Consider the following 19,542-nt stretch of genomic DNA (forward strand, 5'->3'; position numbering starts at 1 on the left):
CACACACATGTATTGAGCTAGAATAGAATTATTGTACTACTACATATGCTGGTCTTAACCTGTATGGCAATTCTGACTGAAGACTGGGGAATGAATGTACAAAAAAGCTGAAGGAATTAGAAGAAAAAAAGAGAGAAGAGAAAGAAGTAAAAAGAAGAGTGCTTATAACTGAGCACAAGCAAGTCTCCATCTTAAGCAGCACTGTTAGACTCTTCTATTGGACAAGGCCTGCTAGAATGATCCTTAAATCTGTACTGGATACATCTAATACTGACCACTATGACAAAAAACCTCCTCTTCCACTGATCCTTGTCCTTGTGTCAAACTATTACTACCTTTTCTATTGCAAAAAATATTCAACTCTGTTTGCCCTAGATTTACATTTAAAATTAACAGGCAAGTTACGAAATATAAAGGACTACTGCTGTCACAACCCCATCTGCAATATAGTGCTATGCAAAGGTTCAGGACTCAGCCTTCTAAAATACACACCTGACTGTCCTCTCTCTGCCCCCTTCCAAAGCTTTATGTTCTCTTGCCAAGAAAAAAACTTGATGCCTTTCTTGACAGCTTATTTAGAGCATTGTTATATTCAGCTCTTTTCTTTTGCTTCTGTTTTCTTTGGTAACAACAGTTCAAAATAATTCAATGTCATTTTGTCCTACAGATATCAGTATTTAGCTTCTTACATTGCATGTTCTGCCTGCTCCTGAATTATGTCTACCTGATTTGGTCTGCTTTTTGGGGGGCTTTGTTTCGTTTTTGTAGGATTTAACTTTGCAGTAGCCTACTTGTTTCACTCTGTCAAATGAGACCAAACTATGCTTTTTTTTGGCTATGCATATAAAAAAGCTAACCTGGTTTTTGTACTTTTTCTGCGCCTCATACCACAAATAGTGTGGATTTGTGATATCTCGCACTGAAGCTATTTCAGTGTTGCAATTTATACAACTTTTAAAACAAGACCAACAGACACATAGATACACACAGCAGTTACTCTCTGACACCAGATTAAAATTAATTTTATAATGGTTGATGTAGAACAAAGATTTTTAGTTTATTTGTATCATAGAGTAGTAAAACTATTTAACACAAAAAAATGCCAGAACCTGTTTCTCTGAGAACAATATTAAAAGATGACTTTTATTCCAGATTAAGAAATCACTCCTAAGCAGTAATTCTGTAAGACAATTCATGATATAAAGAATTACGTGCTAGAAGTGGTGTCATTCAGCCCGAATTTACAGGCACTTCTAAACACAGGTGAGTGTTCACACTACAAAACTAGAGTCAAAAACTGTATCACAATATGGCTTAGTTTACTTACCAGGCAGATGTACTCTGAAAAGTCATCAGGGGTGGGCTTAAAGCATCTCCTTTTAAAGTATGCACTGTCTGTGATGTTTGAGGCTGTGTCTGAGTTTGAGGCTGTGTCTCTGGCTGAGGCTGTGTCTGTACTTGGCTTGGATCCTGAGCAGGGTTAATCCATCGGCTCTGTCCCTGTGTCATCCACTTTCCCTGGATGCCCCACCGTGCCAGGTAAAATTTGCAAATGTCATAGTTCATTGAAGAGTAATATAAAAGGTCCAGTATCAGCAAGATCACCACAAAAAAGCCATAGATCCACACTCCTAACAGTGCACTGTAGTTGCTGTGAAAGAAAAAAAGAGAAAACAAAAAAGTTATCTATATATCAATAATGGTTGTAGAGTTAGTTTATCAAGGATAACATATAACATAACATACTATAATACTAATATAATAGGCTTAAACAAAAATTCTGTTCTAAAGCATGTTTCCTTAAAAATTATTCATTATTTCAATCTACATACTCACATATGCATGAAATAGGAGGTTTTTAAAAACTAAGTCACCCTGTCTTACAAACATTTTTATTTCTCCCTCTCATCTGAGTATTTGTATCAGCACATAAGTGTGATGTACAATTAGCTTCAATGCTTTAAGTGAGATCACTGATATGTACATGGTTGGTGGATCATATATCTTACTGTGCAAATTCTCTCTCCCAGAGAGTCACCCTACTGAATGTGACAGGGCATTTATGAGAGTGATAGTATTAAACATATAAAATATGTTTAAAAGCTGAGACTGAAGAGTATCTACACTATTGAAAACATTCACCGCTGACATGTATTATAAACCGCTTGTCTTAAAAGTTGTTTAAGGTGCTTGGATTTGCTCTGAATGTAATAATTAATTATTGCTGGATACAGTAGGTACTAGTAGAAGTATAGGCTTTCAAGAGCAACTATTAAAGATCCCTTAGTTTGCTGGTTATAAATTGAAGAGTAATATAAAAGGAAGGAAGAACATTGACAAGATCATATACAATGCATTCCATGGGAGTGAAAATATGTACTACATTTATAAGTATACATTGGTATAATGTGTATATATAAGTAAAAGCCATGAAAATTATCAGATGCTGACATGGTGCACAGAACTGTAAAGCTGTGACAGGTGACAAAAGATATTAAAAGAAATTGGGGGAGAGGGAGGAACAGGTATAAGGCATCAAGAATTTGGAGATCAAAAGGGCAAGAAATACTAAAGCTCTGCTGGAAATGCAGTATTATTAAAAGAAAAATGACTGTCAGGTGTAAATGCAGTTTGGACTGGAAACTCTGTGAGTGAGGAGAATGAGATCAGAACAAAGAAGGAAAGAAATGGATAAGAATGGGACTGTCAGGTATGCAGCAAAGAAGGCTAATCTAGACCTATGAGTTAATATGGAAGTATGTGTACCAGAGACTGCGAAATAAACAGCAAGCAGAAGGGATGCTACCAAAAAAAATATCATTAGGAAGATAGTCTTGGAGGAAAATTGTACTCAATTAAAAAGTGGGCAACGCACTTCTACATTATCCTAAACTTACATAAATTAAACTTGAACACACATTCAACCATGACCTCTTTCTTGGGAGAACTGGATTTTATCAGAACACTGATCAAAACAGAAGTGCTTTGAGAATGAAAATGCTGAGAAGGCATAGAGATGCAGGCCAGAAAGATATTTTTACTTTTTAAAAACATGTCCCAACCCTTCTCAGATCTAAAACATTTCAAGTCTCTGCTTTGAACTTTCACTTCCACTTAAAGTTCTGTGTGACTCTTTCATTTTATACTCTAAAAATAAAAACCCAAACCAAGAACAAAACAGGATTTGAAACAAGAAATCAGATAGAAAGAATTTTCCATAGCAAATAACTGTAAGTAACAAAAGGAAGGTCAGAACTGCTAAGGGGTCCATCCCTGTGTAATTTTAGGATTACGCACACCTAGGATTTAAAAACAAATTCAGTAAATTTCCAGGAGGATTAGAAGTAGAAAAAATACAGTGCTTCTGAAAACCCTTAACTCAAGAGTCTTTGCCTCTACCAAAGACTTACACATGCATGCCTAACTTCACACAACAGTGGTTAGATATTTGTAATGCATTAAAATGTTTGCAGTCCAGACACATCAAAGTATAATAGGATCTGATTAATCCAGGCTTCTCAGCAGTGCCACTCTTGACTTTCAGTGGATTTATTCCTATTGGGGTAAAACTCTTCTGTTTTCACAGAATCACTGAATGGTTTGGGTTGGAAGGGACCTTAAAGATTGTCTAATTCTAGCTCCCTGCCACAGGCAGCGACACCTTCCACTAGACCGGGTTGTTCCAAGCCCCATCCAGCCTGGCCTTGAATACTGCCAGGGATGGGGCAGCCACAGCTTCTCTGGGCAACCGGTGCCAGTGCCGCACCACCCCCACAGCAAAGAATTTCCTCCTAATATCTGATCTAAATTCCCCTCTTCCAATTTAAAGCCATTGCCCCCTGTCCTATCCCTACATGCACTTGTAAAATGTCCTTCTCCAGATTCCTTTTAGGCACTCTTTAGGTACTTAAAGGCTGCTCCAAGGTCTCAACAGAATCTTCTCTATGCTGAACAAGCCCAACTCTCTTAGACTGTCAGAGGTGTTCCATCCCTCTGATCGTCTTCACGGCATCCTCTGGACTCACTCCAACAGGTCCATGTTCCTCTTGTGCTGGGAGCCGCAGAGCTGGATGCAGTGATGCAGGTGGAGTATCATGAGAGCAGAGTAGAGGGGCAGGATCACCTTCTTCAACCTGCTGGCCACGGCCCTTCTGGTGCCGCCCAGCATAAGGCTGGCTTTCTGGGCTGGGATCACACACTGCTGGGTCATCAACCAAAACCCCCAAGTCTTTTTCCTCCAGGCTGCTCTCAATCCATTCTCCACCCAGCCTGTATTTGTGCTTGGGATTACACCAATTGATGGCTCTGCAGTAATTAAAAATCAAGCAGGTTCTACACAAAATAGCTGCAATTCCTCTCATCAAAGAAATAGTGATTGAAGAAAGGAATGATAGAGGTTTGTTTCTGCAGTAACTGAAAAGATGTTTCCAAAACCAAGTGTAATATACAATGAAATAAAATAAATCAAGTGCTTTGAATGGGAAAAAAAAAAATCAGTTTCAGAAACTGTTACAAATTTTCTGCTACTATAAAGAAAATGGAAGTGAAGGCTGGAGAAGTCAGGAAGAAATACACTGTAATAAATCCTATTCATCACTAATACCAATAGGATCCATTTTACTAATAGGTGAGCTGTATTTGATCTATAACAAGAATGGAATTTGTTTTGACAACAATATGAGAGCAAAAAACTCTTCTTACAGTTAACTTAAAAGAATTTGTTTATATTTTAGGTATTTAGTTTCACCCATCAAAATTTTGGTTAGCAAAATTAGACCTATTTTGAATGTTCCAATTTAAAGCAACAATTTATAAATCATGCCATATGTGAGTTATCCATCTGCTCCTTCTAAATAACATCTGTTTCCCACAAGGACAAATTGAAGGACTGCTTTAATTAATAGACAATGGGACAACAGGACTATCAAGAGGGCCCTGTGAAAAATCACAAGCAAAATTAACAAGTACTATGTTTTGTACACAGAGGGTAACTCCATACTTTGATATTTTCCTTTTCTCAGACTATTAAGATGTAATGGCTACTAATTATAGAAAAAATTAAAATTCCTCTACAAATTAAGATAATACCTTAATTAGAAAATAGACCAAACTTCTTACTCTGTAAGGTCAGAGACAGAAGAGAGAACTGGGAATCAAAAACCAATTAAGACTTGCTCTCATTTCACTGAACTGAATGATTTAATTGTCAAAGTTTCATATTGCAATCTGATTTTCCTGTATTTTTGTGTAGAAGTTTCATTTAAATTAAAAATAAAGTGTGAAAAGATTCCAAGTTTACCAAGATTCAAATTGCAGGGGTTTGTTCCTTCACAGGGACAATCAAGTATAATTAGTTTTTTTGGTAAGGTTGTATCTCCTCTCCTCTTCCCCACCTGGGTAGCTTGCCCTGCCCTACTAGTTCTCTTGCCCCTCCCTGTCAATCATTTTGGAGGATTCTGTTTAGGCTCAACACAAGGTTTAGCAGTACAACGCTAAAAATTCATTCTAAAGCTATGTTGCCCTGTCTTCTACTGCTGCTGGCACACAAATACAAAAGATAAATCTGGAGTAAAATTTACAAGACAATTCCCTTTCAGCTTCCCTGTGAAACAGGGTAATTCACGGACCACTAGAAAATCTTAGTAGGTCATTATTTTAAGACACTTCATCTTTTAAGGAAATATGGTGTGTATTTGGATTAGCCTTGATACAGAGCCCACTTGCATAAGTGGAAAGGTTTGTTCTGACCTCAGGGAGCCTTGAATTGGGCTCTTTGAGAACAGTAAATTCTTTTACCATCTATCTCGTCCTAGTTCATCTACAGAACCTTGCTTAGATTTCTCTAACACCCTTACATGCAAATAAAAAGTCAGGTACTTCTATGATGGTTATTACCCACATGACTCTTTCCATCTAATCCATTCACTTTTTGAGACGATAACAAGCAGGTTAGGACCAGGATATATTTTTCTTTTACAAGAGTTTGTTGTTTTTTATGTGCAGCACATGAACAGAAAATAATTAATTTTGGAATTCAGGCTTAAAAACCCAACAAATCAGAACAATTGTGAGCAGAATTCTACAGCTGCAGAGTTTAAATGTGGGCAGATGGCCATAGAAACTGCTTCTTTCCCTATTTTCCTTAAACAGGGCTGCTACTTGGAGTAGTAACACCTTCTCAACGTTGCCTTAAGGAAATGCAAGCTTACATCCCAGGAAACGCTTCATGCTTCCAACACTGTGGAAATCTGTGCAGTTTTTGCGTATATACCTTAAATGTGATATTTTTTTCTATTTTGATTTTATTATTATCTCAAGGCATTTTCCCAACCCAGTTTTCATGCAGAATCTGTTACTGTAGTACCTAAAAGGTCTTTCCAGCTAAATTACATATTTTTGCAGCAGTTAGTAGTGGAATTGACAACCTTATTTATTTATTTGCTTTCTTGCAAACATGACTTTCTGGGAGATATTTAAGCAAATGACAGCTCTGCAGGGGATGTGCTGTACATGTGCTATTTCATCCTCGCATTGCTTTTGGTGCAATGTCGTAGTGTGGTGTGCAAAAGCCATTCAATCCTGAAAAACTGGAATAATAGATAAGGAAAAACATGGATGCATTACAGACTGCCATAACACTGTTCCAGTATCAGATTAAGCACCCCATGGATAGTAATATTGCTGATAATCCACCAAAACATGCATAATAGAAAATCTGAGAAGGTATGAATGTTAGATTGAAGTGAATGTCTGAACTTATTAGACAAAGTTTTATGGAAATATACTTTGGATGGCAGAATTTTTCTCATTTGTTGGACACCATTGGTACTTCTATATTTAATACTAAATGAATTTTTCACATTCAAAAATATTAGACTGATTAACCTGCAGGATCACAAAAATATAATAGCCCAGTATTATGCACTTTTAAAAACATAGACATTTTTTGTTATAGTAATGGAAAAAATGCAAATAAACCTGGTTATAGTTATGCCATGTGGCTGTAGAAGACAAATGTGCTTTTTCAGCTGTGCAACAACAAAGAAGTTACAAGTCACTTCATTAATTTTTCCCTCAACTATATTATAAAACATGAAACTTGTTTTGATGATCGCAAGAATGGCAAAGGGGAAAAATAAACCAAATAATAATATTGAAATAAACCAAGTAATAATACTGAATCACTCTTCCCTGAAAACTATAATCCTTTTTTTCAGTTCACAGCTACTCCCCTACCCTAAATCATTCTCCCCAGCCACAGTAAAATAGTTTTCATTAGAATTTTTTTTCAGTGGTGTGTGAAATTAGATCCAAACAAAGAGTCACTGTAAAGTGAACCCTGGATGTATTAGAATCCAAATAAAGTTAAATTACCGTATATGTTAAATAAAGTCAGAGTGTACTAAAATGCTTTTTACAATGTTTTTAATGTAGACATCTAAGCTTCACTTCTTTCTGCCCTTCTACAGCATACTGAAATTACTGCGCAGTTTTCTACTAATCTCAGTGAGTTCAGGGTGAGTAGATCTCTCTCCCTCTATCTCACTACAATGGTAGATTTTTATGTAGAAAGTTAGCATCTATCCATTTTCCCAACCCTGACTGATATCAGAAGTGATGTTTCAGGAAGTGACAAAAAGGCAATACCAGTTCCACTCTTTCACTTCTCTAAGCTACATCTCCAGAAGCTTTTTATTGTATTTAGCATGATTTCACACACCTTGGCAAAAGATCAGCACACAGCTAAATGTCCACAGGAAATTCTGGATGGCAAAGTACATGGTAAGTAGTGTGTGGGTAGGTCTCAACCATGAATCTTACCAACAAAGACTACAGATGTAGCTCCTTCTCCATCACAACTGAATGAGATGATTTTTTAAAGAAAAAAAAAACCAAACAAAAACCCTCCCAAATCCAAAACCCCAAATCAAACAGATGGCTAAACGAAAATAATGTAATACTGACAATACTCCCTGAATATTTTCATTAAAATCAATATTATAGTTCATAGAATACCAAATAACATTTTCCTCATTGAGGAACTGCTCACACAACGGCCCCATAGTAGGAACAGCCCTATATTTATTGGGGGGGGGGGAGGGGTGTGTGTGGCAGGGCAAGGGGTGTGCATGTGTGTGTACACATACATATGTGAGCAGACATGCAAGCAGAGAATGCAGGAGGCAGAGAAATGTTCTATATCCCAGTGCATATTTTGCAATCAGACTGTACCTGTTCCTCTGCATGTCTGATTTGGAAAGTGGCTGATTACTCTGTCCATTTTATAGAATAATAGAATGGCTAAGGTTGGAAGTTAGGGTTGGACGGGACCTTAAGATCACTTATTTCCAGCCCTCCTTCTATGGGCAGGGATGCCTTGCACTAGATCATGTTGCCCAAGGCTCTGTCCAACCTGGCCTTGACCACTGCCAGGGATGGAACATCCACAACTTCTCTGGGCAAGTGCCTCTTCTTCCAGTGCCTCGCCACTCTCACAAGTAACAAACTTCTTCTTTATATCTAACCTGAACTTCCCCTGTTGAAGTTTAAAACCAGTTGCCCGTTGTCCTATCGCTACAGTTCCTGATGAAGAGTCCCTCTCTGCCATCCTTGTAGGCCCCCTTCAGATGCTGGAAGGCTGCTATGAGGTCTCCACACAGCTTCTCTTCTTCAGGCTGAACAGCCCCAACTTTCTTAGTCTGTCATCATACAGGAGGTGCTCCAGTCCCCTCATCATCCTCATAGCCCTTCTCTAGACTTCCTCCAACAGCTCCATGTCCTTCTTATGTTGGGAACACCAGAATTGTACACACTACTCCAAGTGAGGTCCCACAAGAGTGAAGTAGAGGGGCAGGATCACCTCCTTCGACCTGCTGGTCACACTCCTTTTGATGCAGCCCAACATATGGTTGGTTTCTGGGCTGTGAGTGCTCACTGAAGCCAGCTTATGCTCAGTTTCTCATCAACCAGCACCCCAAGTCCCTCTTTGCTTGGCTGCTCTACTCAGGTTGTTAGTGAAAAGAGGAGCAGAAGGACCTTACCTTAGTAATATCTGGACACATCCCAAACTCTGTGATGAAGTTGCCTGTTAGGCAGACTTGGTTACTTATAAGGGTTGGTGAGGGGCTTACAGAACAGTAAGGGAAGAAATAAATTTGCCGTGTGCAACAAAGAACTGAGTGAGGGGGCAAAAGCCATGCTACTCCATTCTTGAGACTTTTTTTTTACTACTCTGAGTGTGAAGCAGTTTCTGGCTCTGTGAATATATGCACAACCCTTCTGTACTAAGAGTCCTGCTAGGACCTCTTTTCAGGCAGACATTCGGCTGCTGTCATGGTAGCATAGCCATCCCAGTAAACAAAAGGGAAGCACATCCGACTCTTACCATGGAGCAAGCGTAAAGTATGCATTGCATTTGGGCACTGGGGCATACTGTGGTATAAACTCCAGAAGGCTGCCTAGAGGCACATTAATAAAGTTGAATAGCCCCAGGTGAGGGTGCTACAAGTTTCTAGGTTGTCTGGACTGCACAGAGTGGAGAAAATGCATAGCCTTTAATCGGTACATTAGACCTGAGGTGTCTCCCCAGTGTTCTGTGTGATATGTTCTCATGATGTTCTCAGATGCATTATGAGGCCAAGGCAAGGAAATTTCACCTCAAGGACATAGCTGCACATGCAATAACAGGACAGTATAAATCCACGTTAATACAAGACATCTTATGAGGGTAGAGTCTATTTTTTGTCTTTCTTTTACACCACACAGTACACAGACTTCTTTATAGTAGGTGATTGTCATGTAACAACTGTCAAGTTAGAGTATGCAACTTCTACACGTATGCAAGATTCAAACTTCTCTAGGTAGAGCTGTATAAGGAGGGGCTGTTCAGGAAAACAATGGTTCCCTGGCACAGCTGCAAGCAGCGAGTTGAAAGAGCAGACATCAGTATTCCAACACCATAGGCTCCTAGCAGCCTTGCACCTGCTTCCGTGGGAATGAATGACAACACACTGACTGACTATTACACTGCAGAAAACAACACTAAAATCCCTGTAGTAAACAAAAATCAATAGACTGGAATTCCAGTTGTCTTTAATCTTCCCCTTCCTTGCCTTGAAGGGGCTGCACACCAGAATAAAATGGCAGAGGAAAGCAGATTGATCAGAATTCAACCCTGGGGGTTTACATCAGCTGAAGGTTGCCTTCTGTACCAAAAGAAATTGTAGCAGATTGGTGTAGGTAGAGTAGAAAATACTAAGTAAGAGACAAACCACAAATGAAGATTTTGTCATTGTAAATAGGTAATCAGTAACAAAGATCTACTTAGTACTTTGGTTCTTTATGAACAAAGTTACTGACATTTATCTTAAGAGGACAGTCGCCAGCAGTACATGGATGTATCCCAGGTAACAGGCAAGGAGACCACACAGTGTTGATATATAAGCAAATATGTTCTGTTCCCCGACGTCAGTGATTACTCTCCTAGCAATGTTTATAGCCCATGCCAAAGCAAAAAAAAAGCAAAGCTAAAATGTCTTTTCCTTTTGGAGTTCTGTAACAGCAAAAACCTTTTAGTAATGTTTTTCTGTATGTGCAATTATTCTAATTGCTTTCATCATGAAGCACACCTCAGACTATGTTATTAGACCATGAACAGTTTGGTGAAGAGTACTTTAAAACTCATTTACTTACTTATGCATATATCCATCTGCGTTCCCTGTTAAGTTCATCTGCATAACAGTCTGAAATTCTGTCTCATTGCAGCAGTATTTAAATACTGTGTTGTTATGGTGACAGCAAAAGATGTAAGATTTATTGTCAGAAAGACGGGGGCAGTGAAAACCAAAGTGGTAGCGACCTTTGTAGTCCGTATACGGCTCACAGACCCGAAAATGTGCAGACAACACTGTAAAACAAAGAACAATATTGGCTTTGTGAGTCACTTGTGCTATCCGTATGATATAAACTGTCATTTTTCATTGGTTAAGCTTAAATAATTGTTGTCTGATTTCTAAAAAACAGGAATGTTTCAGAACTTTCAACATTATAATATTTAGTATTAAAAGACTACAATATTTCACCTCTTGTTTTGAGTTTAATTGTAACTGTTTCTGATTGCTAGTAGTCCTTGTAAGGGAAGAAATGCCCTCTATGTCAGTAAACACAAAAATATTTAGGGAAATGCTTTGATACTGCTGTTCTAAATATATGGATATCCATAAACATCAACAATGTCCATGTTTAAGTCTCCTGGGATGACATCATAAAAACAAAAAATCTGTGCAAAAACTGCAACAAAAGTTTGATGGCACTTGATTTACAGTCACTGTTCTTGACAGAAAATATCTTCTCTAGTGTAAAGGTCATTCTTTGATAAGGATTATTTTGCCAGAAATAGTAGTTACAAAACAGCATAACAGATCTGAACAACCTTGATTTTTCAAATAGATAGAACTAATAAAATACAGCTCTTCCTGGGATTTCTTACATTTTTCCTTTATTAAACGATCATATAAAGTGTTTAATACATCTCTGAGAGCATTTTTTACAGGAATATGTCACACTATTTTCACCATAACTTGTCTTGGTGGGGGGAGGGGATGGAATCCTCTCCATATATATCCTTTGAAAGCAGACTTGAGGCTGATAGTTGTGCAGCAGCAGGCACACTGCGGTTACACCTACATGGTAAGACTGTGGGCAGATGCAAGCTCTCTGACCATACTTTAAGCCTACTGGTTGCAAACAGCTCTGAACAGGAAGCTGTGTGATTGTCTTAGCTTCCCAGAGCTAATAAAGCTTGCAGAGGGGCAGGATATAGATCCCTTCCAGTACAGGTATAAGCAACCACACATGACTCCCTGTTTGATCAGAAGAGTCTTATAAGAGACAACATTTGGTTCCACATTCTGCCAACATTTTAACTGATTTATAGTTTATGTTATATAGTCCTTAAGACATCATTTAAGATTATATGTACTATACAGATGCCCCAGAAACCTTACACTCTACAGAAAGTGAAATATAGAAGTCAATTCTAAATATTCTTGGCAGCGAAATGTTTTTATTCTAATTAGAGAACAGAGACACAGTGATGCTATGGATCACTTCATGAGGTTTCACCAATCAGTAAAGGTTATTCACTTTAAACTGACAGAATTAACCCTTGTAACTTGGTGTATGCTTTTTGTATCAGTTTACCACTACAAGAGATTACAAATAATGACTTGCATGGATTTAGCTTAAATCTATTGGATCACTCTGCACAGTCCCCGTGGATCTGTAAATGCTTCTGTGTACCTTATCCATCTAATCCTCATTTCTTTCTATGTTGCTTGAAAAAGGCTATTCCTAACAGTTTTGTTTCTCAATTTTATAAAACTTATTAATTTGAATAATTTCTCATTCTTTTCCTGTAGGTCTAGTAAAATTTTAAAGATTGTGACAGTGGAAATTACTTCTTTATTTGTGTGTATAGAGGGAGCCTACAACACAAAACAAAATGAAAACAAGGTACCTTGTACTGCCATCCGAGTGAAGGTAAACCATTATAAAAGTTTTACATTTATATATATGTGTGTGTATATATACACACATTTATGTGCACACAGCACATCTGTCATCATTACTTTAACAAAAGAGAAAATCCTTTTGTAGATTCATTCAGTCAGGAACTGAAAGTGCTAGGAGAATGGTATTTCTAAAGGACCATAGATACTGAGAAAACTAGTTACATATGCGGTTTTGGCCTGCCTGGAAAAAAATGTGTGTTCCAAATCTGTGAATGCTATAATCACACAAAGACAAGAAATTGTCTTTTAGACTTGGGTTTCCAAAACCCTCTGTAAGTCTTGCAACAGGATCTGCAAGTTCAAATTCTATTGAAAAATCCTCAATGCATGTAATTGCATGAACTTATGTTTGTTTGAACAAGCACTTATTTTCCTGCACCCCTCCTCAATTAACATAGCAATAAAGAAAGTGTTCCAGGATTAAGTTTCAAAAAACCCCAGGGGTTGCAGTTAGAAGGGAGGTCATCTGGTGCAACCTCTTTGCTCAAGTAGGGTCACCTACAGCCTGTTGCGCAGAACCTTGTCCAGATGGCTTTTGAATTTTCCCCAAGGATGGAGACTCCCTGGACAACCTGTGGGAGTGCTCAGTCACCCTCACAATGAAAAAAATGTTACTTGACCTTCAGAGGGAACCTCCTATGTTTCAGTTTGTGCCTATTACTTCTGGTCCTGACACTGAGTCCCAAACAAAAGAGACTGAGTACATCTTCTTTACATGTTCCCTTCAGGTCTTTACACACATTGGTAAAATCCTTCCTGAGACTGAACAGTCCCAGCCCTCTCAGTCTTTCCTCATATCAGAGATGCTCCAGTCAAATTCATCATCCAGTACATCTTTACTGAACACTTTCTAGTAGCTCCATCACTGTCCTTGACCTGCCAGCAGTACTCCTACTAAAGGAGCCACAAAGACAAAGAGATTTCCAGCCAGCTGGCTCCCAGCATATACTGATGTCTGACATTGTTACTTCACCAGAAAGTGCAGGACCTAGCACTTCCCCTTGTTAAACTTCATAAGGTTCCTGTCAGCCCATTTCTCCAGCCTGTCCAGGTCCCTCAGGATAGAAGCACAACCCTATGGCATATCAGCCACTCTTCTCACTTCTCTATCAACAGGAACCATTTGTATTTGGTTGTTTTTCTCCTCACCTTGTCTGGTGTCCTCCATACCCAGCTGAAGGATAACTTTCACTGACCCTACAGATTTCTTAGCAGAATTAGATGGCTTAATGTATGTACACTTCAGTTGCAGCCACAGAGAAAATATTACTGATCTGATCAGTTTGACAGTTCTCAGTTTTCAGCCATCCTGACTTATTCCTTCTTAGTTGGAATATCTGCACTTTAATTATATCAGCTGCTCCTATGAAAGAAAGTTTTCTTCTTTGCTAAATGCAAAACCTTGGAGTGTAACACAAATTTTATCATGTGGCTATCAACAGAATCATATTTTTTTTTTTCCGAAGTGTTAAGCTACCAGAGGTGAACAGCAGTCCTGAAAGGTTATACCTAACCTGTATATACATCTAGTGCACGTTATAAGAATTAAAACTCATTCTTTCTGTTTCATAAGAAATCAATACTTCTGAAATTCTGAATCAATCAATCAATAATTCTGAAATTATTCAGTGGTCTGAGAGAGACATTGCATTGTGAGAATGGATTAGAGGACCCTAAGAAATTCAGCTTGCTCATCACTACAAAGTGGTTTACTTAACAGCACATGTGAAACTGACCCCCAATTTCTAGATGGGTCCTTTGCCTATTTTAAAAGGAAAACAAGCCCCAGACTTCTTTGGGGATGAAACTAGGGAAGGATTACTGCAGAATGAAAGGAGAATGAAGATAATGTCAGGTCAGAGGAGGAGTGATGTCTGTAATAAAATGTCCTATCAAACCCTTAAATAATAAAATGTATGCCAGTGATGAAAATAAATGCACAAATAAGAGCATAACATGATGACTGATTTACAGTCTGAATTTGGTAGTCAGTGTGTGGTGGGTTAATCCTGGTAGGCAGCTAAGCACCACACAGCTCCTTGCTCACTCCCCCTCCCGGTGGGATGGGTGAGAGAATCAGAAGGGCAAAGCAAGAAATTTTGTAGGTCGAGGCAAAGACTGCTTAATAAATGAATAAGGAAAAACACCCAAACAACCCCAAAACAACAAACGCCCCCCCCCCCCAAAAAAAAAAAAAAACCCAACCTAGAAGTGATGTCAAAGCACTCACTCACTACCTGCAGATTGATAGCCAAGCCAGTACCTGAACAATTTCTTGATAAACTCCAATCCAGTTTTATTGCTGGTGTGCTGTTACATGGTACAGAATATAACTTCTGCCAGTTTGAGTCAGCTGTGCCAGCTGAGTCCCCTGCCAGGCTCTTGCCCACCCCAGACTCCTCACTGGGGTGCACAATGAGAAACAGAAGCAGCTTTGGCCCTGTGTAAGGACTATTCAGCAGTATCTAAATTACTGATGTGTTACCAACACTGTTTTGGTCACCAATCTGAAAGACAGCACCATATCGGCTGCTGTGAAAAAAATTAACCCCACACCAGCCAGATCTAGTACACAGTGAAAAAAACCTATCAGTTTATTGTAACCTCTGTAATGTCACTTGCTGTATTTCCTTCTCCGAGAATCGAAGACCCAATAAACAAAGTAGGTTTTTAATGTATTTTTCCTGAAAATAACTGTATTTATATCCTGAGGATTAAAGAGCCTTACTTCTACAGGTCAAAATATTGTACCTGAAAAGCTCTTAAGTTGTCTGTTGCACAGATGGCAGTTGTTTCTGAAGTGGAGCTGCAAGTGCAAATTCTCATATTAGTTTTGAAAAATATTATTAAACAGGTAAGTGATATAGATGCCTGGATCTGTTCCTACTAATTTTGAGAGGACAATAGTCTGCCACGCTTCAAATGACTGATTTAAGCTCCTTTTAGTATTTATCTACTCTACCTTAAAAAGTAAACAGCCAGTGCACATAAAACTGTTACTTCCCTCTCTGTTCACAGTTAGGGATCTGCATAATGTTGATTAAATTTTTAATTTAGCTACTAAATTTTTAAAGCCCCAAGGCTTTCAGAACGGCTGGTCTGTATAAGCTTTCCATATGGATCCACAAAAATATTCACTTGCATGCAATTTACTCCACACAATGCCAATCATTTGAGATCCTCTGTTAATTTTGCTACGTGGACGTTCATTTCCGACTTCAAAGAAAAAATGCTGCAATATGCAAATAATCTGTCAATTTTTGCTTGTTAATATAAGCCTTGCTGTCATCCCTGTTTTTATGAATGTGTTTCAATGCATTAAATGAATGTAAGGATCAACATTACTGCAAAGCAAATCTAAGAGTTAATGGTCAGAAAGGGTATTCATCTGGCATGACTGCGTGCTGCTCCTCTCTGTATTATGCATTCCTGTGCAGCTATTACAACTGATAAGTTTTCACAAATCCTAAAAATGCACACCATTTATGGTACTGAAATGAAATCAGTCTGAAGTTTCAGTACTCTCAATCCAATTTCACTCTTTTTTAAAAATGGAGCTGCAGCCTACCTGTTCTGAACTGAAACCTTTCCTTTCAGTCTTATTTGTCCCTGCTCCGAGATCGTTATACCCGTGTCAGAAAAGTGCATTTCTTTCCTAAACACACAGCTAAAGCTGCCAAACTACAACCTCAACGTGAGCCACTACCTTGGTATCTGATCACACCTCCGCTCCATTGCTTCTCGCCTTTTCTAACACTATGAAGACTGGACTCTGAGAGCAGCTGCTCTGGGAACTGTTCTGTTACTCATGCCTTTACTTTCATTCTGTCTGTGGAGTGAATGAAAGTTACATCTCCAATTGTTAAGTGCAATTTCCAACCATGCATACAGATTTTAGAAATTTATTATTAAGACTGTGAATCTTAGTATATCAAAGACTTGGAAGTAAAGCATGACTTTATAGACTTAAGTATAAATCTAGAGAACCCAGAAGGAGTCTTGCTATTAGATTTGCATTTCAGCTCAGTTTAAAAGTCATGTCTGTATCATTCCAGAGAGAGTAGCTTCCAATGGAAACAGCAGTTTCAAATGGAAACATTGTACTTCAGAGGCAGTATTTTTCTTCTAAGAAGGGGAAAAAAAACCCCCAAAAAACCAAACCAAACCAAACAAACAAAAAACCCCAAAAACCAAACAAATAAAACAAAACAAAACCAAAAAAAACACAACAAAAAATCAGAACACTGGTTTATGATTGGGTTTGATCAGGAATAAGTGCACATATACAAGTATGTATATATATTGGTAGCTGACTACTTCTATTTGCACACAGGATGTAATCATAGTGTCCCATTCAAGTGGAAGATAGGTATTTATATCATCTTGATGAAAATGGTTGGAGGAGTGGGATCTCAGGAGGCCTGTGGTAGAAGTCCCCTATAAAGGGTAGTAAAGGTACAAAAACCTAACAGAAATGAGCAAAAGGGATTGGAGCAACTGGAGAAGTTTTGTGATGTTTGATCACTGGGATACATTTAGTGAAGTCTTCCTGAATAATTAGCTTCATTCATGAACCAGGGGAATAATTTTCTGAAATGACTTTAAACTGGAAACAAACGAAGAAGATGGCACAACCCCTGTGTCTGTTTCTATTAGAGGAGGAGGGTAGTTACACAACTAGGGATACAGCGCCATATATAGGGGCTTCAGTGGAAGGACTCTAAAGGAATATAGTGTTTTAAGATTAGTCTAGTTGATAATATTATAACACTGTTATCAAAAGGAGTGTGGCAGTTAACAGCCAAATAATGACCTATCGTTAGCAAGAACCAACTTGAATGCTTCTAAACAAGCAATAAGACTGAGACAACAAAACACACTTGAGCTAATTGACAAGAATCTAACCCTGCATACAAAGTACTAACACCTTTTTCTGGAGCACAAGGACACTTTAAGATACATAATACCTGGTAAAGTTTTAAGTGTGACGGTTAGGTACGTAATGTATTAGAAGTGAATAAGAAATAGTGATGGGAAAAATAATCTTTTGGGATCAAAAGTGCTTCAAGAATTGAGGATAAAAGAGGTTGTGCTTACAGTTGAAAACTCACAAGATCAAATCTATTTGGACTATTTTTATTTTTTTTAATATTCACTCAATTACAGAAAACCTTAATGCCATAAATAACATGTGATTAATAAATACAACTAATAGTCATAGCATTCAACTAACTCCCAATGTAACAACTGACAGTTTTCTGCACTAATCTTTTCTGTGCGCTAGTAGCAAACATCTAGGGCAGATCTAAGCACCAGGAAAAAAACTGATGGAATTGCTCCCTGGTCCAGCCACTTTTTCAGATTTCAAGAAAATAGCATAATATTTGCATATCATGTTGTCATGCATTTTTCTTTTAAAAATGCATAATAGTTAAGTTACATTGTATCTAAATTTATTACAAGTTACATTGTATTAACATACATTGGTATTATGTTGTTAGTTACATTGTAGCTAAATGCACTTCAAGTTACAGTGTCTTACAATAACTGTTACATTGTATCTAAATGCATTACAAGTTACACTGTATCTAAAATGTATTCATCTCAAGAACCACCAAGGTTCCAAGTTCAATGCTTCCCATGCTTACATACTCTTGAATGCATATGCATAAAATCACCTTGCTCTGCTTCCAATGGATCGTCATTTAGCAAAACAAGTGGATAGTATGGTGGTGTTGAGGTTGCTTTATTCTTTTAGATGAGCTGAAAAACTAGCATATCGGAACTGCTTCTTTCAAAATTTCAGCCTGCTTTACCATGTCAGTGTCCCACCAACTTTTCCTTCTTAAACTTAAATTTCAATTGCATTTCAAATTCCATCTTCCAGTTCTTAAATACAAATAGGCTTTATTTATGTATTACTTAGTTAACAATCTTGTTTGTTTTATAGGAACCCAGTATTAAGTTGCACCTATTTTTCCCTGTGGCACACACTGGTGAAAGATAAATTCAAAGTATGAAAGTTACCTGCTGACAAGAGTAATGAAAGCAGAACCATCAGCACATTCAAGGACTGTTGACCACAATTTGTCATCATTGGCTTTCATTGGTCCATTAGAGAATTACCTATTTGAAAAGATGCAACATCACTGTTAGGTGTATGTTTCATCTCATTTTCATTGTTCAAAATTTTACTCCTCCACAAAGCATTGGAAAAGAGATGGCTTCACAAAATAAGGAAAAAAAACCCAAAACCACCAAACAAACAACTCCCCCCCCAAAAAACCCCCAACAAACAAAACCAACAACAACAAAAACAACAACAACAACAACAACAAAAGAAGAAAAAAAAGCTCAAAAAAACCCCCCCCAAACCCCAAAAAATCCCATCCTTTTTTTCTGGACTTAAATAAATTCTCTATGATTTCATTAAAATTCATTTCTCATTTGCACCATTAATATTTACAGCTATGTACATACTTTTCATTAGCCCAGAGTTGAGATGAATCATATAAAGTACTTATTGGATTTTCACACCTTCCCTGTAATCTGCATTCAGCAAAACTATTCTTGTTTTACTGTCAAGAATGGTTTGTTGTATTATGCTTAATAACGGCTAGGAGGATACAAACAATGTAAAAATAAACTGGCTGCTTTGAAAGTCAGTCTGGTTTACCCCATTAGAGGGTGCAGTCATTCAGAAAGTGGGTCATGCAACCAATGTGGTTGGAAATATTTTAAACATGTCTTTTCATTAGAATCAGAACATTTAATGAAATTATTACTTATTGTATGTCTAGGAATGACAGTGAGGTGTGATGCAATTTGGCCAGCAATCATTCTCATTTTTTGCAGAACAGCCCCACAACTGGATGAATCCAAATACATCTTATATCCACACTGATTCAACATCACCAGCTATATATTCTACAGTTCTAGCAGAGGCTGTCCCAGTGCAAGTGCTGTCATC

The 19,542-nt window shown here is 37.9% G+C and overlaps 1 protein-coding gene across 1 annotated transcript; it reads right to left on the reverse strand.

Moving 5' to 3' along the window:
- Positions 1–1,323: 1,323 nt before the first annotated feature.
- SHISAL1 (shisa like 1) lies at positions 1,324–19,111 on the reverse strand (the record flags this gene model as incomplete). The annotated part of the gene is made up of 3 exons (XM_080613713.1): positions 18,600–19,111; positions 10,693–10,906; positions 1,324–1,651 (listed from the first exon to the last, which is right to left on the reverse strand). Exons 1-3 carry the CDS (start codon positions 18,667–18,669, stop codon positions 1,324–1,326), a joined length of 612 nt encoding a protein of 203 aa, XP_080469839.1. The 5' UTR covers positions 18,670–19,111.
- Positions 19,112–19,542: the final 431 nt, after the last annotated feature.

Source organism: Psittacula echo (assembly GCF_963264785.1).
Source record: "Psittacula echo genome assembly, chromosome: 1".
In the NCBI taxonomy this organism is placed as follows: Eukaryota; Metazoa; Chordata; class Aves; order Psittaciformes; family Psittacidae; genus Psittacula; species Psittacula echo.